At 33.5% G+C, this 22,057-nt stretch overlaps 2 protein-coding genes, 1 long non-coding RNA gene and 1 other non-coding gene across 6 annotated transcripts; 2 read left to right on the top strand and 2 right to left on the bottom strand.

The window, feature by feature from the left end:
• The first annotated feature begins 2,148 nt into the window (after positions 1 to 2,148).
• On the top strand, positions 2,149 to 5,649 carry LOC7479834 (glucomannan 4-beta-mannosyltransferase 9). The gene is made up of 9 exons (XM_002311936.4): positions 2,149 to 3,018; positions 3,113 to 3,211; positions 3,311 to 3,563; positions 3,671 to 3,781; positions 3,884 to 4,020; positions 4,277 to 4,390; positions 4,503 to 4,702; positions 4,809 to 5,003; positions 5,109 to 5,649. Exons 1-9 carry the CDS (start codon positions 2,698 to 2,700, stop codon positions 5,269 to 5,271), a joined length of 1,593 nt encoding a protein of 530 aa, XP_002311972.2. The 5' UTR covers positions 2,149 to 2,697; the 3' UTR covers positions 5,272 to 5,649.
• Positions 5,650 to 5,783: 134 nt separating this feature from the next.
• On the bottom strand, positions 5,784 to 5,866 carry TRNAL-UAA (transfer RNA leucine (anticodon UAA)). Its single transcript has one exon. It is a non-coding gene; the product is annotated as a tRNA-Leu (tRNA).
• A 4,893-nt stretch (positions 5,867 to 10,759) lies between these two features.
• Positions 10,760 to 21,729, top strand: LOC7494901 (cytochrome P450 714C2). 3 transcript variants are annotated; one of them, XM_052455187.1, is made up of 5 exons: positions 10,760 to 11,313; positions 11,424 to 11,650; positions 11,762 to 12,009; positions 12,100 to 12,451; positions 12,556 to 13,187. In XM_052455187.1, the coding sequence occupies exons 1-5, from the start codon at positions 11,016 to 11,018 to the stop codon at positions 12,979 to 12,981; spliced, it is 1,551 nt and encodes a 516-aa protein (XP_052311147.1). In that variant the 5' UTR covers positions 10,760 to 11,015; the 3' UTR covers positions 12,982 to 13,187. The 3 variants fall into 3 exon arrangements, with proteins under 3 accessions (XP_052311147.1, XP_052311148.1, XP_002311971.3); XM_052455188.1 differs by lacking the exons at positions 11,424 to 11,650; positions 11,762 to 12,009; positions 12,100 to 12,451; positions 12,556 to 13,187 and adding exons at positions 20,000 to 20,226; positions 20,334 to 20,581; positions 20,672 to 21,023; positions 21,131 to 21,729 and having other exon boundaries at positions 10,761 to 11,313; XM_002311935.4 differs by lacking the exons at positions 10,760 to 11,313; positions 11,424 to 11,650; positions 11,762 to 12,009; positions 12,100 to 12,451; positions 12,556 to 13,187 and adding exons at positions 19,341 to 19,889; positions 20,000 to 20,226; positions 20,334 to 20,581; positions 20,672 to 21,023; positions 21,131 to 21,729.
• On the bottom strand, positions 13,175 to 14,947 carry LOC112328383 (uncharacterized). Its single transcript, XR_008059896.1, has 2 exons — positions 14,076 to 14,947; positions 13,175 to 13,945 (listed from the first exon to the last, which is right to left on the bottom strand). It is a non-coding gene; the product is annotated as an uncharacterized LOC112328383 (long non-coding RNA).
• Positions 21,730 to 22,057: the final 328 nt, after the last annotated feature.

The following is a 22,057-nucleotide window of genomic DNA, read 5'->3' as shown; positions in this document are numbered from 1 at the left end:
CTTTTGTATAATTGATTTTTTTTTCATTTTCACCCTTCACTATTTGATTGCTTGGGGATTGGGTTTCGATGTTTTTCCATATATGATATGTTTCCGGCCTAAACATGAGTCATGGATTTGAAAAGTTAACATGGGTTGATATTTTTTTTTATCTCATCGTTCAACAATAATATTTTTTTAAAAAAAAATTGACTTTGTGATTTTCTTCGATTTATTTTCTATCGAGTTATCCCAATCTCTTAATCTGAGTTGCGGGTTTGACGGATTAACCCAGGTTATCTTGCTTTTTATTAAGTTATATGTTTTTTATATTAACTTGTGTTGTCTCGGAACCTTTTTTTTTATCTTTTTTTATTGTTCTATATTTATTGACGGCAAATTAAACTATATTATTTTTTCCTCTAGTTATCATGATAGTTTTGTTAAAAAAAATATATATTAGCCTGTAGCAAAGCGCAGGGGGACGTCTATTATATTCTATTTTGCAAATAAAGTTGACATTAGATGATGGATGGAGATATAAGTCAGCCCTTTCTTGATGATACGGAATCTAGAAACGAAGGCCTCACCACCATGAACTGGTTTTGTTTTTGTTTTTTTTTTACGAATAAACAAGGTTTTATTACAGACAGAATTAGACATTTAAATTAATAAAATGCAGAACAAGCGTAATTAATTACCTATACCCCACGTCATTTTTATCAATTATTCTCTTAATCCACTGTAGCCAACTGCTCCATTAGAGTCAGTGAAGCGACTTAGCTTGCTTAAATTTTGTTCTTCTGCTGAGTGGGAAGAAGGTAATACTGCCTTGTCATTGATCGCACAGCCCCCATATCTTGATCCTCGTCATTTTCACTACAGTTGACATCACACACACACACGCATCCAGTCTTTTTAGCATTCAGAGGATGGTCATCTACAAATATATTGGGTTAATTGCCCTTTAAAAATTGGCCAAGAAGAAGGAAAAAGATGTGTCAAAGATCAAAAGTAAGTGGTAGGCCAAGGCATTTTTGCTATATTGAGAATGATTTACCTTTAGCTAATGTCCAATCTCACCAGTGATCATTGAGATATTATACAGCGAATAAGAACACATGCATCATGATAGGAACAATCGTTTGATGATTTTGGTCATCAGAGATGGATCATGAAAGGGGAATTAACAGTATGGTCCCATGCATGAATGCTTGGCGATCAAATTAGCGATGGGGCGCATAGCAACAGACAAGATGAAAAAAAATTCTCCTTACAATGATGATTTCCAAACCCCAAGCAACCAAGTAAAACACGGGGTGCTCAAAACTTGAACTGGCATCAACCAAATCCAGTCTTCAATTCTTTGTCTTTGGCATAGACATGCTTGTCAAAAGGAGGTTGAATGTGACTTGGGATGGAAAGAAATAGTATTTCCTAACTGTGTAGACTACCATATTGAACTTATTTTATCTCTTTTATATATTTCATAAATATTTACATCCTGAGGTTTTATTGGGAGGTAAACGAATCTGATTTACATGTTATTTCAAATTTGAGTGCTCATTTTAGTGTTGTAGTAGTTTTTGTTCTTCAAATTGTTTTTCATCTTAAAAAATATTAAATTGATTTTTTTATATACTTTTGGATGGTTTATATATGCTCGAAACGAAAAAATTCTAAAAAAAAACATCATTTTAATATATTCTCAATTAAAAAATATTTTTAAAAAATAACATGCATCAGTACAATATACTAACAAATCTGCTTTGCGTTGTCATTTTGAGTTTAAATTTAAAAAGAAGTGCTTATGAGATTTTTTGTTAATATATTGTTTAAATTGATATTCTAATCTTATCAAAGTCCTTCATATTAAAACATAAATTATTGACCTTTGATGCATAAAAAACAGTCCAATATTAAAAAAAAAAAAAAAAAAACATTCATCGATATTAGAGGCCATAAAATTAAAATAAATCTGAAAATTCACCTTAGAGTTAGCAATGTCATGGGAATATTGAAAGTGAGAGCTAAACTCATTTGAGTTAGTTACAAACTTAAAGAAATGGACTAAATTATGCGCTTGATGGTATGTCAATGAAGATAGGTGCTGCCTCGTCAATTAATATTAAAAACATTTTGCAAGACAAATACACCTAGAATCTGAATTTCTTTGTTGGCATCAGATTACCAATCCTTTTCCATTTGATTATTTGTTGTTTTATCATTTCTTATAATATATTTAAGCACTACGCATGCATTTAGCTTTAGCACCACCAGGGCCTCTCTTCTCTTACCATAGGGCAGAGAAGGGAATACTAGACTTGATCAGAATATTCTCTTCTCTGAAAGAAAAAAAAAGGGGGGGTCTTGTAAGCCTTTTTTCCACATTGCCCTATAATCCTCTTGTGGTCTTTCTTGGCTTCCTTGGAAAGATCACTCTACTGTTTGTGCATGATCATATATGACTAGTGGGTCTACTTCTGCAATGGAGTGACAGCTGCTTCAACAATCAAGTGACTGGCACAAGCCCATCTTGCCAGTTATCTCTCTTCCACATTGCCTAAACGTAACTCGAAAGCAAAAGGAATTGAGTCATTCTTGTTCTTTTCGCAAAGGGGTACTCCTCTATATAACCAAGCACACACAGAGACACTTAGTGTCACATACTTTTGAGCCTTCCTTGAACCCTTTATTGTATCAGTCCTAATTAGTCCAATGGATCGTTTATCATCTGCTAGTAACATGTTTCCTGCCGGTCGGGATGGTGTTACCGGCCAAATTGGATTGATTTGGCAAGTAATAATAGAACCATTGATCGTGCCGGTCTTGAAATTATTGGTGGTAGTGTGTTTGGGCATGTCAATAATGCTTTTCATTGAAAGAGTGTACATGGGGGTTGTTATAGTTTTTGTGAAGTTGTTTGGGAAAAAACCAAATAAGAGGTACAAATGGGAGCCTATAAAGGATGATATTGAGCTTGGTAACTCAGCTTATCCTATGGTTCTGGTGCAAGTTCCAATGTACAATGAAAAGGAGGTACTTTTTCTAATGTTCTTGTCATTTTGTTTTACTGTTGCTTTTTGTTTATTGTGTTGCTGTATTCTAATCTCTACTGTTCCATTGCTTTCAGGTTTATCAGTTGTCTATTGGAGCTGCCTGTGGGCTTTCTTGGCCGTCCGACCGGATCATAATCCAAGTTCTTGATGACTCAACAGACCCTGCCATCAAGGTTAATTTCTACCTCTAACTCACCTTGTAGTTTGCTAAAGGATTTATGTTTGTGTTCAAAGTAAATTATACTTAAAAGTGTGTGTGCGCGCGAGCGCAGAGCATGGTGGAAGTAGAATGTCAGAGATGGGCAAGCAAAGGCATCAATATAAAGTATGAGATCAGGGACAACAGGAATGGATACAAGGCAGGAGCTCTCAAAGAAGGCATGAAGCACAGCTATGTTAAACAATGTGACTATGTGGCCATATTTGATGCTGATTTTCAGCCTGAACCTGACTTTCTTTGGCGCACCATACCATTTCTAGCTCACAATCCTGAAATTGCTCTTGTTCAAGCTCGCTGGAAATTCGGTAATCTTGATCAGTAACTTTAAACATACTTAATGAATTTAATCCTTGAGGTCCACTAAATATTTGAACGTTGGTCTGATCATTCCTTTTTTGGGGCGATTTTGTAGTCAATTCTGATGAGTGCTTAATGACAAGGATGCAAGAGATGTCATTGGATTACCATTTCACTGTGGAACAAGAAGTGGGGTCTGCTACCTATGCTTTCTTTGGATTCAATGGTAAAACCCATATTAACAAAGCAATAAATTGGTCTGATTTTTTTTCTTAATGTGCCATAAATGTCTAAGACAGATTGATACAAATATGGAAATTGGGTACAGGTACTGCTGGTGTGTGGAGAATATCAGCAGTCAATGAAGCTGGAGGGTGGAAGGCTCGAACAACGGTAGAGGACATGGATTTGGCTGTCAGGGCTAGCCTCAAAGGCTGGAAGTTTGTTTATGTTGGTGACCTCAAGGTATCATTTTCAGCCCCCTGACTTTCGTAAATGGAAATACAAATAAAAAAATCCCACCAAATTTTTATTAGCCACCAGCCTTACCAGCTGGCTTGGTAATTGGTATGTCGTATTAGTTGTTAGATTTTGAATTTGTGAATAGTCTTTGCACTCGATATCCTCTGCCACATGTTAATAAAAGATAATAAGCTAAAAATTTTAGTATCTATTCCATGTGCTCCTAGCTAAAACTTGGTTGTCTTTTTGCAATTTTTAGGTGAAAAATGAATTGCCAAGCACTTTCAAAGCATATCGATATCAGCAACATAGATGGTCTTGTGGGCCAGCAAATCTCTTCAGGAAAATGGCTATAGAAATAGTAAAAAACAAGGTATGCTCTTTTATTACACCCTCTTTGACCTGGCAATTAAGAATATAGAAAATCTGATCAAATTGTTGGTCCATCTCCCATTTTTGACTAGTTAGCATACTATTTACTGCAGAAAGTGTCATTGTGGAAGAAATGTTATGTGATCTACAGTTTCTTCTTCGTCCGCAAGATTGTGGCACATATTGTCACGTTTTTATTCTACTGCGTTGTTTTGCCTGCAACTGTTCTGGTTCCTGAAGTAACTGTTCCTAAATGGGGAGCTGTCTATATTCCTTCAGTTGTAACTCTCCTCAATGCTGTTGGAACCCCTAGGTCTGTCCATCCATCCATCTTATCCTAGGGTTAACCAAACTTTCTTATAGTCCAGTTTTGTAAAACTGATAGTTTCTAATGCTTTCAAATCTGCATAATCTTGCAGATCACTCCATCTGATGGTTTTCTGGATCCTATTTGAGAATGTTATGTCTCTGCACCGGACAAAGGCGACATTCATAGGTCTTCTGGAGGCAGGAAGAGTGAATGAATGGGTTGTCACTGAAAAATTAGGAGATGCTCTTAAGGCCAAATTACCTGCTAAAGCTACCAAGAAACCGCGGATAAGGATCGGAGAAAGGTAAGCTTAACATTCAAGATTCCATATGAGGTTATCAGGAAACCAGTTTTTAATGATTCTGAGATGAAGTCTGATGTTGTTTTCTTGATGGTTGAATGTTACCAGATTACATTTGCTAGAACTCTGTGCTGGAGCCTATCTCTTCTTCTGTGGATGCTATGATTTTGCCTTTGGAAAGAACAGATATTACATATTCCTCTTCCTCCAATCCATTGCCTTCTTCATTGCAGGATTTGGTTACATTGGCACCTTTGTCCCCCACTCTTAGCAAGAATCTTTCTTGTCTCCAAGAAACAACAGCATTGTGATTCCATCAGGGACATTTTTATTTTTATTTTTTTTATCTTTGTTGCAGGCTATTGAAGTAAAGGCTGGTCATTCTTTTCTTGTTGAACATAAGGGATGCTGTATTTTCGATTTCTTTTTACAAAAACCTTTGTGATTTGTTGTTATTTTCAGGGTACAAAATAACAAGGAAAGAGTAAATTGGTAGATATAGTAGCATATACGTTGTGCTCCCATGAATGTAGACATCTTTGTAAGGGCTGATGATTTGAAATAGAAAGTTGGAATTTTGTCTTGATAATAATATTGCAGATGGGCAAGGAATCTATAGTTGAAATAAAAGATTTTCGCAATTTATGTATACCCTTTCTCTTTCTTATCGTTTGAGCAATCATCCACAATGTATCACATATTTCTTTTCTTTCTTTTTTTCCCTCTAATTAAAAAAAATGCAAAAAAATTATTGAAAGATATAAAAATTAACAATGAAAGAAGTGCTGGCTATGGGGTTCGAACCCATGCGTACTTATGTACAGAAGATCTTAAGTCTTCCCCCTTAACCTCTCGGGCAAACCAGCTTCTACGTTGACTGACAAACGGTATTTTATTTATTATTTACATATGATATGTTTAAAAACTCGTGAATCACAGCTCCCTCTTTTTGTTGTTGCACTCATATAAGAGCCCCCTTATTTTCTTCATTCTTCTCACAAATCCTAAGTTTTTGATTTATTTTGCAAGTCTCCCGGTATTTTAGGTCACGAATCCATAAGGATACTCTTGAATTGTTAGCCGTTTAAATAAGGATTTTTTTTTTCTTTTATTTTTGTTTAAATTGACACCCTTTAAAATAGTAATATATATTCTTTTTTTATTACATGAATTATTATGTCTTTTTGGATTAGAATACTTTTTTATCACTATCATCATTGAAACTCCACTTTTATAACCACTAAATCAACCTAGAATATGATGTTTTGAAAATAAAAGAGAGAATTAATAGGAAAAGACAACAAATCTCTTGAAAGCTTAGATAATATATATAAATGAATGAGGAATATTGTAGTAATTAAATAAAGAGTTGATAAATATAAATAAAAAAACAAAGGGAAAGGGAGAGATTTGAATTCTTAGAGATAAAACCGTGAGAGGGAAAGAAGAAGAAGATAAAAGAGAAAAGGATAAAGGTTAGAAAAAAGAGTTGGAGAAAATAAGTTTAAAAGGTAAGATTTACACTTTGGTTATGTATAACTATGTTATTTAGCTTTAATTTTCTGTTTTGTTGAAGATTAAGGTTTTGAAGACTTTGTTTTGGGTTTAATTGATGAATTGATTGGAGTATTATAGGTTAATTGTTATGGGTAATGGGTTTTTTAGTTAGTTTTGGAAGATTTTATGTAAGAATGATGATTTTGAGTTATGGTTTATTTAAATGATGAATTTGAGTTAGAAAATTTGGTATATCAATAGGTGATCTGTGAAAAAATCTGGGTTTGAGGTTGAAAATAACAATTTTATTTTGGTACCTCAATTTATAAAAATTACAGTTTAGTCCTCAAACTTTAAAAAATATATATATATATTAGTCCCTAGAGCATAATTAGAGATTCTGGACAGATTTGAGGATGAATTGTGGGCAAAATTCTAATATAGTTATGAATTTATAACATTTTCAGTTTGGTCCTCTAATTTAATAAAATTACAATTTGACCCCTAAAAATCGGATAAAATTCCAAATATATCCTAGCTGTAATTTTAGTTTTTTCAGATTGGTTTGATGAATATTTGAGGGTTATTTGGTGAATTACTATCAAGTTTTATGATTTGTTTTATCTTGAATTAAATTTCGAGAAAATCATTTAATTATTTGGTTTTTGAAAAAAATGACTAGCTTGGTTTACAAATATATAGGTTTATGAGTTAGATCCTTAGTTAAGTTTATTAAATAGGTTGTACATTCTTTTCAAGTTATTTTTTAGAATGTCTCCTTTTATATTTAGATAATCCTGATATTCCACATGCGGGATATCAATAGGATTTCCTTCAATATCTGCTTTCAAGTTATGTTCGCTTTTAAGTCAGGTGAGTGAAAAATTTTACATATGCATGAGAAATAATATAAATATTGAAATTATTAATATGAATTGGATCGTTCTTTTTGATAATATATAAATATTACAGAATAAAATTAAAAAAAAAAAAAAGGATTCATTGAAAAGGAAAAAATGAAGAAAAAAACAACAAAGCAAAGAACTATTCCAATGAATAGTGCTTTGCAAGGAGGGCTGCAGTAAAATCCCCTCATGAGATCACGATAATCTAATGAAAAGTAAACAAAACAAATAATAAAATTTAATTCTCAATTAAATCGATATTAAAAGATAAAATTGGAAGAAAAAAACTAATTAAGAAAAGAAAACAAATCTGAATCAATTAGGTTAACCCGTCAAACCTGGGATCCGTGTCATGAGAGTGTGATAACTAAATAAAAAAAATTAATATTAACAAACTAAATTAAACAAAAAAGAAAAGATTATTAAAAAAAAGGCAAAAAAAAAACCCTATAACTAAAAGGCATCTGCCTTTTACTGTGGATTTATACAGTGCAATCCACAATGAAATGTTGACCTTTCTTAGTTATAGTTACGATATTAGAAGATGGAATTGAAAGAAAAAACCTAATGAAGAAAAAGAAATAAAAAAATCTGAATCAACTGGGTTAACTCGCCAAATCAGGCTAACCTGTCAAACTTGAAATTCATGTCATGAGAGTGTGATAACTAAATAGAAAAAAAAATTAATATTAACAAACTAAATTAAACAAAAAAATTAATTAAAAAGAAAAAAAAGCAAAAAAAAAAAAAACCTATAACGAAAAGGCATCCACCTTTCATTGTGGATTTGCACAGTGCAATCTATAATGAAAGGTTGACCTCTTTTAGTTATAGTTATGATATTAAAAGATGAAATTGGTAGAAAAAAACTAATGAAGCAAAAGAAAGAAAATCTGAATCAACTGGGTTAACTCGTCAAACCAGGTTAACCCGTTAAACTTGGGATACGTGTCATGAGAGTGTGATAACTAAATAGAAAAAAATTTAATAATGAACTAAATTAAACAAAAAAATATTAATTAAAAAGAAAAAACAAAACAAAAAAATCTATCAGAAGAAAAAAGTTAATTAAGAAAAAGAAAAAAAATCTGACTGTCAAATCAGGTTAACTTATCAAACCTGAGATCCATGTCATGAGAGTGTAATAATTAATAAAAAATATTTAATATTAACGAAATAAATAAAATAAATAAATAAGTAAATAAAAAAACTATAATTAAAAGGTAAGGTTTTTTTATGTGGATTGCACTTTACAATCCATAATTAAAAAGCTAATGTCTTTTAGTTTATAATTAATTAATTAAAATGTTTTTTTTTTTGTATAAATTCGTCATTTTCATCAAAACATACAAAAAGCTAGCATACAAAACATCGCGGCATCATCATCCCTACCTGCAAAACTTCAATATGCATTTGGCATGGATCTATATATATATATATATAGAAAAACTGTTGCAATTCACAATGTTTTCAAGGAAAAAACTACAAAGCTAAATTTTTAACCAGATTAATATTTAAAAAATAAAATAAACAAAGAAAATTTTGGAAAAAATCATAACAAAAAAAACCGAAAGGAAAAAAAAACCATGCAGGGAAACACTGTAGCAATCTATAGTGTTTCATGAGAAAATCTGCAGTTGTAATTCTCAATCAACTCAATATTAAAATAATAAAATCGATAAAGATAATTTTAAAAAAATCATAACAAAAAAAAATCATATAGGGAAACACTGTAGCAATTCACAGTGTTTTAAAGAAAAAAATTACGAAGCTAAATTCTCAACCAGCTCAATATGAAAAAAATAAAATCAACAAAGATAATTATGAAAAAAAAACATAAAAAAAATCATAAAAAAGGGGAAAAAACCATGTGTGGGAAAACACTGTAGCAATCCACAGTGTTTTAAAGAAAAAAACTACAAAGCTAAATTTTCAACCAACTTCATATTAAAAAAATAAAATCAATAAAAACAATTCTGAAAAAAAAACACAAAAAATGAAATAAAAAGAGAGAAGACAATTTTGGGGAAAAAAAAGCAAAAACAAATGGAAAAAATACATGTGGGGAAATCTACAGTTGTAATTCTCAACTAGCTCAATATTAAAAAGAACATGCGGGGAAACACTGTAGCAAAATAAAAACCATATGGGGAAAACATTGTAACAATCCACAGTGTTTTAAAGAAAAAAACTACAAAGCAAAATCAACAAACACCATTTTGGAAAAAAAAAAAAGTCATGTAGGGAAACATTATAGTAATCCATAATATTTTAAAGAAAAAAGCTACAAAACTAAATTTTCAACCAGTTTAATATTAAAAAAATCAACAAAGATAATTTAAAAAAAACACAAAAACAAAAAACAAAAAAAAACAAAAGAAGAAGAAGAAGACAATGGAAAAAAAGAAAAAAAAACATGTAAAGCCCAAAAAAAAGGAAAAAATAAAAAAAATATGTGGGAAAAAAAAGACAAAACAAAAAAAAAACAAGCAAAACAAAAAACAAAAACAAATAAAAAAAAGTACATGATGCGGAGAAAGCTAAAGTATTTTCTCCACATCTTTTAAAGTATTAGTTAATAAAAGGTGAGGCCTTTTACTATTGCACTGGGTTTTTTTTTTTAATAAATTCATCAATTCCATCAAAACATACAAAAAGCTAGCATACAAAACATCGCGGCATCATCATCCTTACCTGCAAAACTTCAATAGGCATTTGGCACGGACATATATATATATATATATATATATATATATATATATATATATATATATATATGTCTTCGTCATCCTCTCATCATTAATCTTAGTTCTTATACGTCGCTGTGAATATTTACTTTACCATTATTGATGGAGGTTCGCAGTACCAAGGAGCTTCTGCAATTAAAAAAGAGGGTTATTGGCAATATAGGTTATTGGCAATATATACAGCTGAACTTAGCAAAAATCCAGAAAGAACATGATTGCATACCCACAGCATCCAGGCACCTTTAGACAGATGCCAAAAACATAACGTCTAATATTTGGAATATTGAAAATCAATGGATGTAAAAATTTAATGTTTTTGTATTTTAAAAGTATTTTTAAAAAAAATTAAATTTTTTTATTTTTTTTTTCAAATTAATTTTTTTAATTTTTTTATTTGCTGATATAAAAATAATTTTTAAAATATAAAAAATATTATTTTAATATATTTAAAAAAAAAAAAAACTTTAAACTCACTTATTTTACAAAAATAGATATAGCGCGCCTATCTCTTTGGAAGATAGCGCAAGCATTGGCCAAAGAACCAACCGAGGAGCCAAGTAGCCTCCTTATCAATCCAAAAGGCCACAACGTTTATATGCTGGGTAATTCCTATTGTTGTCTTATTGGCAATATTCTCTCTTGTGCCTCTCTGAGGTATATACAGCTCAAGTTAAAATTCATAATCCAAAAAAGACTAGAATTTCATAACTACGTTGCTAATTAGGACTCTTCTTTCAGATTATTATAATCTGGAATATATAGCTTGATATGTGAGAAGTCCAAGGCAACTAAATGTACAAGTAAGCTTGCATCAGGGAGAAAAGTACTTGCACGGTTGCAGTTGGGAAGACAGAGGGGAACAAAACATGGAGCTGCTGCTGCTGCTGCTGCCCAAGGTCACAGTTGCCGTTGCTCTTATCGGCCTTGTCAGCATTGTCATACGGATGTGTGATGCTCTAATATTCAAGCCAGAAAAGCTTCGTTCGAAGCTACGAAATCAAGGTATCCGAGGTCCACCGCCTGCATTTTTGCTTGGAAACATACGGGACATTAAGAAGGCACGATCTAAGGTCTCAAAAGCATCACGGGAAGGAGAACAAGTGATAAGTCATAATTCTTCCAACACTCCCTTCTCATTCTTCGAGCAATGGAGCAAGAAATATGGTATAGATCAACTCTTAAATCTCTCATTTTTAACTCCAACACACCATGTTTAATTATGTTGAAATCATATCATTTCAATTGAAGAGAGTCTAATTACTTTCAATTTTCAGGTTCAACATTCATGTTCTCGCTTGGGAACATACAGATATTGCATATGAACCATCCTGATGCGGTGAAGGAAATCAGCATCTGCACTTCCTTAGACTTGGGGAAGCCTTCTTACCAAGTAAAAGAGCGCGGTCCTCTGCTTGGCCAAGGTATTCTGACCTCAAATGGTGCAATATGGCAACATCAGAGAAAGATCCTTGCTCCTGAATTTTACTTGGAGAATGTCAAGGTAAAATGTGCTTCAATCATTGGCATCCCATGAGCGCGCGCGCTCAGACATGCACACACACACACACATCTACAATTTCTTGCTATTTTAACAATGGTCCAACTTTTGCAGAATTTCATGAGCATCATGGTCGAATCCTCGAATATAGTAGTTGATTCGTGGACTAAAAGGATTGAAAGTGAGGGAGGAGTTGTGGACATCAACGTTGATGAAGACATGAGAAGCTTCTCTGGAGATGTGATTTCAAAAGCATGTTTTGGGAGTAATTATGCCAAAGGAGAAGAGATATTCCTCAAGCTTAGAGCTCTTCAAGGAGCCATGTCAAAGAAAGCTTTGTCTTCTGGGATTCCCATTTTGAGGTACACAGCTTTACAGCTTCAGTTTTTTATATTGAAATTTATCAAAAAGTTTAGTACTTAAGAGCAAGGGTTAACTTTGTGATTTTTCAGGGCTCTACCAACTAAGAGCAACAGAGAAGTTTGGAGATTAGAGAAAGAAGTGCGTGCTTTAATTTTGAAGGAAGTGAAGGAAGAAAAGGAACAAACATCGAAGGACCTGTTAGAAATAATCCTGAAAGGAGCCAAGGATAGTGAGACAAGCCAAGCTGAAATGGACCGTTTCGTTGTTGACAATTGCAAGAACATATACTTGGCTGGCTATGAAACAACTTCAGTCACTGCACAATGGACAATGATGCTTTTGGGATCAAATCCTGAATGGCAAGATAGAGTTCGAGCCGAGGTGCTTGAGGTCTGTGGGGGGCAAATGCCTGATGCTGACATGGTTCGCAGGATGAAAACAGTGAGTGATTTCTTCTATGCTAGCCCTTTCGCTTGAGCCATCTCTCTGGTTACTTTAACTGTTACAACATCATCCAATTGACTAAGGAACTTGATTGATTGCAGTTGACGATGGTGATTCATGAATCTCTGCGCCTCTACCCTCCAGTTTGTGTGATATCCAGGGAGGCGTTACAGGACATGAAATTTGGAGACATTTTTGTGCCCAAGGGTGTCAACGTTTGGACCTTGATTGTAACCCTACACCAAGACCCTGAAATATGGGGATCTGACGCTGACAAGTTCAATCCTGAGAGGTTTGCCAATGGGGTCAGTGGCGCCTGCAAGCATCCTCATGTTTACATGCCCTTTGGTGTTGGGCCACGGACATGTCTCGGACAGCATTTTGCCATGGCAGAACTCAAAATCCTCATCGCAACGATCGTTTCCAATTTCTCCTTCACTATATCACCCAAATACATTCACGCCCCAGCTCTTTGGTTGGTTATAGAACCTGAGCATGGAGTGAATCTTCTCATTAAAAAGCTGTGAGCTATTAACTCACCTGTACTTTTTCTTTAGCCATTTCGTTTGAATTTGTCTTTCTTTTTATTTACAATTCAATACTGTGTCCTCGGCGTTCTTTCTCCACTGAGCCAATGCATTTGCGCAGTGATTGTATGTGCAAAAATATTGTCAATGGCAATAACTTGTTTCGCTGGTTATGTTTGTTAACCTAAAGAGATTTCCTGCAAGAATTCTTTCTCACTCTTTATTTCTGAGACTGAATATATATATACATAGCAGTTTATAGCCTTATTAGCTGTCTTTGGAAAGAAATCAACTACCATTCCATAACAATCGGGATTTACATAAATAGGAGATATACTAGAATATGACAGCTGTAGTTTCCTGTTGTGTGTAGATTTGTACAGCTCACGCAAACAATGTTTTCATCTGCTCGAATGATGAAACCTTGGATAGAAACCCAACACAGTGAAGGGGAAACACCAGTGTCAGGTTTTTGGCATCCAAAACCAACAAGAAGTCCTCTGCGAACAGTGACTTTTTTCTCTTTTTCATGGAGCCATTCTTGGTTGGATCTCGAATCTGTTCTTAACTTCATCCACCGTGCCTCACGCCTGCCTTTTCCAGGCCTAGAAATGTACTCCCATCAGTCTCTTCATGGTAAACCCACCCAGCCGAAGCAATAATTTCGATCAACCAAGGAAAAAGAATGATGGCTCTAAAATAAAGATAAGTTTATGAACCAGGGACTCTGCTTGACACTGCCAGGAGGCCGAGGATGAATAGTGAGGTGACATCCATTTTGTATGTATGGAAAAATTGGCTATTTTCACTCTCAATCTCTTCCATGAAATTTTTTGATGCTATCTTTCCGATGAACATAAACCCCAAAAGTGTACAAAGTAGAAATAAGCTGAAAATACCTGACTTCAATATTGTCTGAGCATTCAAAACTTCCAGTTTTGTAGAAATCATTCCGGCCAAGCTCCTGATAGAGTACAGCATTGAAGGATCCGCCAAGAATCCGGTCAACAATCTTAATTTAATATTATATGATTGTATGAAAACGTCATTAACAATTAAAGGTTATTTCAGGAAATGGGAGAAGAGTAACAGACCTCGATATTATTTTCTGGCAACCTAAGAACGTTAATATAGTGCCGAGGAGAGAGATTCCAGCGGAGAAAACCGAACAGACTGACCGTGGCCACCACCACACCAAAGGCAAAGTTCTGAAGGCATCAGCGTGCATACAAAGATGGGATAACTGCTAGCCCAACTAATGGATGCTGACGAAAGATCATATGCGATCGTGTTATCTATCCTAGGGGAAGCTACAAGAGACATTTATGAGAGCCACGCCGAAGCAAACCTTAATTTAATGACATTTTCAATCAATAAATAAAATACAATTTAATTCCATATTACAGCACAAACTGTCAGGAAAAGCAGAGAAAAATGCTTACACAGAAAATCATAGAAAATCGCTTTCTGATAGTAGGTACCTGCACAAAGTGAAGGGAGACTCTGGTAGCTTGGAAAAATCCCAAACTGCCTCTCTATGTTTCAAACCATATTTGTCAGCTGAGCAAGTTTGATTGGAAAATACAAAGCCGAAAAAAATCCTACCATAGGAGTGAAATGGTGAGACTCAAATATACTATTGACGGGGGAGAACTGCGGCTTTTATGGTAAAAAAGTTCAAAGAAAAGCACATCAAAAGATACCCAGAAAAATTTCTTGTTGTATTGATCTATAATTCAAAAATAGTCATAAAAATCCTGGAGCCTACAAAAAGTTTGCAACTATGTCGCTCAAACAGAACTTCCGACGGCGAATCCATTGAAGTTGAGATAGACTCTTATTTCGATTGAATTGATCGAAAGCATGTAAAAAAAAAAACAAAAACCACATCAATTTGTACAAGTCCACTTTCTTGTAACTTTGACCTAGGGTTGTATGTTGACTTGCAGAACGGTATTTAACTTATTGTTTAGATATGTTCAAAAACTCGTGAATCACAGCTCCCTCTTTTTGTTGATGCACTCATATAAGAGCCCCCTCATTTTCTTCTCTCTTCTCACAAATCCTAAGTTTTCGAATTTTTTTGCAAGTCTCCCGGTATTTTAGGTCAGGAATCTATAAGGATACTCTTGAATTGTTAGCCGTTTAAATAAGGATTTTTTTATTTTATTTTTTTTTAAATTGACACCCTTTAAAATAGTAATATATATTCTTTTTTTTATTACATGAATTATGATGTCTTTTTGGATTAGAATACTTTTTTATCACTCATCATTGAAACTCCAATTTTATAACCGGTAAATCAACCTAGAATGTGATGTTTTGAAAATAAAAAAGAGAATAATAGGAAAAGACAACAAAGTTCTTGAAAGCTTAGATGTATAAATGAAGAAGGGATATTGTAGTAATTGAATAAAAAGTTAATAAATATAAATAGAAAAGGAAAAAAAAGAAGATATCTGAATTCATAGAGATAAAATCATGTGAGGGAAAGAAAAAGAAGAGAAAAAGATAAAGGTAGAAGAAAAGAGTTAGAGAAAATAAGTTTAAAATGTAAGATTTACACTTTGGTTATGTATTATGTTTTGTTGAATATTAAGGTTTTGAAGATTTTGTTTTGAGGTTGATTGATGAATTGATTGGAGTATTATAGGTTAATTGTTATGAGTAATGAGTTATTTAGTTGATTTTAAAAGATTTTAGGTAACAATGATGATTTTGAGTTATGGTTTGTTTAAATGATGAATTTGAGTTAGAAATTTTGATATATCAGTAGGTGATCTATGGAAAAATCTAGTTTTGAGGTTGAAAATGACAATTTCATTTTGGTAACTCAATTTATGAAAATTACAGTTTAGTCCCTAAACTTTGGAAAAAACAAATTGGTCCCTGAAGCATAATTAAAGATTCTAGACAGAATTGAGGATGAATAATGGGCAAAAATCTAATATAGTTATGAATTTATGATATTTTTATTTTGGTCTTCTAATTTGATAAAATTATAATTTGACCCCTAAAATCTAATAAAATTCCAGATTGGTCTTAGCTGTAATTTTAATTTTTTCAGATTGGTTTGATGAATATTTGAGGGTTATTTGGTGAATTATTATCAACTTTTATGATTTGTTTTCTCTTGAATTAAATTTCGAGAAAACCATTTAATTATTTGGTTTTTGAAAAAAAATGACTAGTTTAGTTTATAAACATATAGGGTTATGAGTTAGATCCTTAGTTAAGTTTATTAAATAGGTTATACATTCTTTTCAAGTCATTTTTTAGAATGTCTTCTTTTATATTCAGATAATCCTGATATTTCACATGCGTGACATCAATGGGATTTCCTTCGGTATTTGCTTTCGAGTTATGTTCGCTTTTGAGTCAGGTGAGTAGATAATTTTATATATGCATGAGAAATAGTATAAATATTTGAATTATTAATACGAATTGGATCGTGTGTGTGTGTGTGTCTCTATGTTGATTATTATCATTTGTTACGATAAAGCATAATTAATTGTTAAAGCTGAATTCTTAATATGAGTCAATATACATTTTTAGATTGACTTCTAAATTGATAGCTCCTCATTTAATTGATGTCATGAGTTAAGTCTTCGGATATGAATTTGTATGTTTGATTATGATAGAAGCCTATTGTATGTCAATTAAAATACTCATACTAACAAGATAGTGTTAGTCTTTGTGCACATTGTATCTGAAATTCTAGTTGGTCGGGGGAGTCATCAACCTATATGGATTGATCATCTCATAGTATGGTGCCTCATACTCATTGCATTTTGATTTTATAACAAGTTTTACCTTATGATATTTTTATGATCTATTTGAGAAACTTTCATATATATACCTCGCGTATATATATTAAACGTTATCTACTCACAGAGTTGTTGAACTCACTCCTTCATTATTTATCTTTTTCAAGCTTATAACTTGTTAGCGGGTCACTTTTGTTGGACCTTCAGAACCTGTTTTTTTATTGTAATCATTTTTCCTTTATGTCTAGTTAATGCTCCACAACTATGAATTTATATTAATTCTTATATTAAAATAATCAAACTATACAATGAAGTTTGTTTTGTTATTAGTGTTGCGTTGAACTCAAATTGAGTTATTTAAAGGATAAGTTCGTGTATAAATTTGGGTTTGCATAGATATGAAACTTTGGAAGGGGACCTTCTCTAAGTGTCAGTTATAGATCTGGGAATCGAGTTGTGGCATAGAACACAACTAAAATAATTATTTCGGCCTCTCAAACAACGTTTTTTTTACAAATATCATTTTTAAACACAAAATCAAACTAAAATAATTAAGTTTTTAGTTTTTTAATTTAAAATCTTTAAACAATCAAATCAGATAATTATGAGTTTAAAATTGGTATGAATGAATTCCCATTAATAAAGGGTTTTTATTTGGCGATGCTATTTTTGTTAAGACTAGTTAGGTGGCCCGCACTACGCCGTGGATCAATTTTTTTGGCATAAAAAATGTAAAAAAATCTAAGATCCAAGAGTGTTAGATCTATCTGTAAAGCGAGATCCAAGAGTCTTGGGTCTGGCTGCAACGCCTGACTCAAGAATAATATTTATAATACAAATAATAATATTTTTAATATTAATAATAATATTAAACTTGCATGACTTAAGTTTAAGTAAGTTTGCCTGCAAAGTCAGACTCAAGAGCCTTGGGTCTTGTTGCAATACTAAACCCAAGAGCCTTGGATATGAATCTGGCTGCAAGGTCGTGTCATGAAAATATGATAATTAAATAGAAAAAATTAATATTACATAATGAAATTAAACAAAAAAAATTAATTGAAAAGAAAAAAACAACAAAGTAAAGAACTATTCCAATGGATAGTGCTTTGCGAGGAGGAGTATAGTAAAATCCACTCATAAGATCACAATAATATAATGAAAAGTAAACAAAACAAATCATGAAATTTAATTCTCAATCAAATCGATATTAAAAGATGAAATTGGAAGAAAAAACTAATTAATAAAAAGAAAAAAAAATGAATCAACTAGGTTAACCCGTCAAACCATGTTAACATATCAAACCTGAGATCCGTGTCATGAGAGTGTGATAACTAAATACAAAAAAAAAATTTAATATTAACGAACTAAATTAAAAAAAAGATTAATTCAAAAGAAAAAAGCAAAAAAAAACCTATAACTAAAAGGCATTTGTCTTTCACTGTGAATTTGCATAGTGCAATCCCCAGTAAAAGTTTGACCTCATTTAGTTATAGTTACAATATTAAAAGATGAAATTGAAAGAAAAAAAACTAATGAAGAAAAATAAAAAAAAAATTGAATCAACTGGGTTAACCCGTCAAATCAGGTTAACCCGTCAAACTTGGGATTCATGTCATGAGAGTGTGATAACTAAATAGAAAAAAATAATATTAATGAACTAAATTAAACAAAAAAAAAGATTAATTAAAAAAAACAAAACAAAAAAATCTATCGTAAGAAAATTACTAAATAAAAAAAATCTGAATAAACTAGGTTAATTTGTGAAACCTGGTATCCATGTTATAAGAATATTATAACTAAATAGAAAAAAAATTAATATTAACAAATTAAATTAAACAAAAAAAATTAATTAAAAAACAGAAAAAAAAATTATAACTAAAAGGCATCAGTTTTTATGATGTAATTCACAGTAAAAAAAAAAATAATGCCTTTTAATTTATAGTTAGTAATTAAAAGGATTTTGTATACATTCGTCATTTTCGTCAAAACAGAAACATTGAAAAAGCTAGCATACAAGACATCGCGGCATCATCATCCCTTCCTCCAAAACTTCAATATGCATTTGGCATGACATTCCTCATCCTCTCATCATTAATCTTAGTTCTTATAAGTCGCTGTGAAGATTTACTATACCATTATTGATGGAGGTTCCCAGCACCAAGGAGCTTCTGCAATTGCATGTTCTCAAAAAAGAAAAAAAAAAAAAAAAAAGGAGGGTTGATACCACCTTAGCAAAAATCCAGAAAGAACATGATTACATACCGACAGCATAAGGCACCTTTAGACAGATGCCAAAAACATAACGTCCGATATTTGGGATATTGAAAATTACTAAGTGCAAAAAATTGATGTTTTTTAGTATCAAAAATAATTTTTAAAAATTAAAAAATAGTATTTTAATACATTTATAAAAAAAAAATTCTTTAAACCAAAATAGATATAACATTATGATCTTTCGGAAGATAGCGCTAGTATTGGCCATAGGCTTTTAGGCGGCGATCATCCTGAGGTCCAGGACAAACCAACCGAGGAGCCAAGTAGCCTCCTTATCAATCCAAAAAGCCACAACGTTTATATGCTGGGTAATTCCTATTGTTGTCTTATTGGCAATATTCTCTCTTGTGCCTCTCTGAGGTATATACAGCTCAAGTTAAAATTCATAATCCAAAAAAGACTAGAATTTCATAACTACGTTGCTAATTAGGACTCTTCTTTCAGATTATTATAATCTGGAATATATAGCTTGATATGTGAGAAGTCCAAGGCAAGTAAATGTATAAGTAAGCTTGCATCAGGGAGAAAAGTACTTGCACGGTTGCAGTTGGGAAGACAGAGGGGAACAAAACATGGAGCTGCTGCTGCTGCTGCCCAAGGTCACAGTTGCCGTTGCTCTTATCGGCCTTGTCAGCATTGTCATACGGATGTGTGATGCTCTAATATTCAAGCCAGAAAAGCTTCGTTCGAAGCTACGAAAGCAAGGTATCCGAGGTCCACCGCCTGCATTTTTGCTTGGAAACATACGGGACATTAAGAAGGCACGATCTAAGGTCTCAAAAGCATCACGGGAAGGAGAACAAGTGATAAGTCATAATTCTTCCAACACTCCCTTCTCATTCTTCGAGCAATGGAGCAAGAAATATGGTATAGATCAACTCTTAAATCTCTCATTTTTAACTCCAACACACCATGTTTAATTATGTTGAAATCATATCATTTCAATTGAAGAGAGTCTAATTACTTTCATTTTTCAGGTTCAACATTCATGTTCTCGCTTGGGAACATACAGATATTGCATATGAACCATCCTGATGCGGTGAAGGAAATCAGCATCTGCACTTCCTTAGACTTGGGGAAGCCTTCTTACCAAGTAAAAGAGCGCGGTCCTCTGCTTGGCCAAGGTATTCTGACCTCAAATGGTGCTATATGGGCACATCAGAGAAAGATCCTTGCTCCTGAATTTTACATGGAGAATGTCAAGGTAAAATGTGCTTCAATCATTGGCATCCCATGAGCGCGCGCGCTCAGACATGCACACACACACATCTACAATTTCTTGCTATTTTAACAATGGTCCAACTTTTGTAGAATTTCATGAGCATCATGGTCGAATCCTCGAATATAGTAGTTGATTCGTGGACTAAAAGGATTGAAAGTGAGGGAGGAGTTGTGGACATCAACGTTGATGAAGACATGAGAAGCTTCTCTGGAGATGTGATTTCAAAAGCATGTTTTGGGAGTAATTATGCCAAAGGAGAAGAGATATTCCTCAAGCTTAGAGCTCTTCAAGGAGCCATGTCAAAGAAAGCTTTGTCTTCTGGGATTCCCATTTTGAGGTACACAGCTTTACAGCTTCAGTTTTTTATATTGAAATTTATCAAAAAGTTTAGTACTTAAGAGCAAGGGTTAACTTTGTGATTTTTCAGGGCTCTACCAACTAAGAGCAACAGAGAAGTTTGGAGATTAGAGAAAGAAGTGCGTGCTTTAATTTTGAAGGAAGTGAAGGAAGAAAAGGAACAAACATCGAAGGACCTGTTAGAAATAATCCTGAAAGGAGCCAAGGATAGTGAGACCAGCAAAGCTGAAATGGACCGTTTCGTTGTTGACAATTGCAAGAACATATACTTGGCTGGCTATGAAACAACTTCCGTCACTGCAACATGGACAATGATGCTTTTGGGATCAAATCCTGAATGGCAAGATAGAGTTCGAGCCGAGGTGCTTGAGGTCTGTGGGGGGCAAATGCCTGATGCTGGCATGGTTCGCAGGATGAAAACAGTGAGTGCTTTCTTCTATGCTAGCCCTTCCGATTGAGTCATCTCTCCGGTTACTTTAACTGTTAAAACATCATCCAATTGACTAATAAGCAACTTGATTGATTGCAGTTGACGATGGTGATTCATGAATCTCTGCGCCTCTACCCTCCAGTTTGTGTGATATCCAGGGAGGCGTTACAGGACATGAAATTTGGAGACATTTTTGTGCCCAAGGGTGTCAACGTTTGGACCTTGATTGTAACCCTACACCAAGACCCTGAAATATGGGGATCTGACGCTGACAAGTTCAATCCTGAGAGGTTTGCCAATGGGGTCAGTGGCGCCTGCAAGCATCCTCATGTTTACATGCCCTTTGGTGTTGGGCCACGGACATGTCTCGGACAGCATTTTGCCATGGCAGAACTCAAAATCCTCATCGCAACTATCGTTTCCAATTTCTCCTTCACTATATCACCCAAATACATTCACGCCCCAGCTCTTAGGTTGGTTATAGAACCTGAACATGGAGTGAATCTTCTCATTAAAAAGCTGTGAGCTATTAACTCACCTGTACTTTTTCTTTAGCCATTTCGTTTGAATTTGTCTCTCTTTTTATTTACAATTCAATACTGTGTCCTCGGCGTTCTTTCTCCACTGAGCCAATGCATTTGCGCAGTGATTGTATGTGCAAAAATATTGTCAATGGCAATAACTTGTTTCGCTGGTTATGTTTTCATCTGCTCGAATGATGAAACCTTGGATAGAAACCCAACACATTGAAGGGGAAACACCAGTGTCAGGTTTTTGGCATCCTAAACCAACAAAAAATTCTCTGCGAACAGTGAATTTTTCTCTTTTTCATGGAGCCATTCTTGGTTGGATCTCGAATCTGTTCTTAACTTCATCCACCGTGCCTCACGCCTGCCTTTTCCAGGCCTAGAAATGTACTCCCATCAGTCTCTTCATGGTAAACCCACCCAGCAGAAGCAATAATTTCGATCAACCAAGGAAAAAGAATGATGGCTCTAAAATAAAGATAAGTTTATGAACCAGGGA

Source organism: Populus trichocarpa, chromosome 8, assembly GCF_000002775.5.
Source record: "Populus trichocarpa isolate Nisqually-1 chromosome 8, P.trichocarpa_v4.1, whole genome shotgun sequence".
Taxonomy (NCBI): domain Eukaryota; kingdom Viridiplantae; phylum Streptophyta; class Magnoliopsida; order Malpighiales; family Salicaceae; genus Populus; species Populus trichocarpa.
This window is presented reverse-complemented; position numbering and strand designations above follow the sequence as displayed.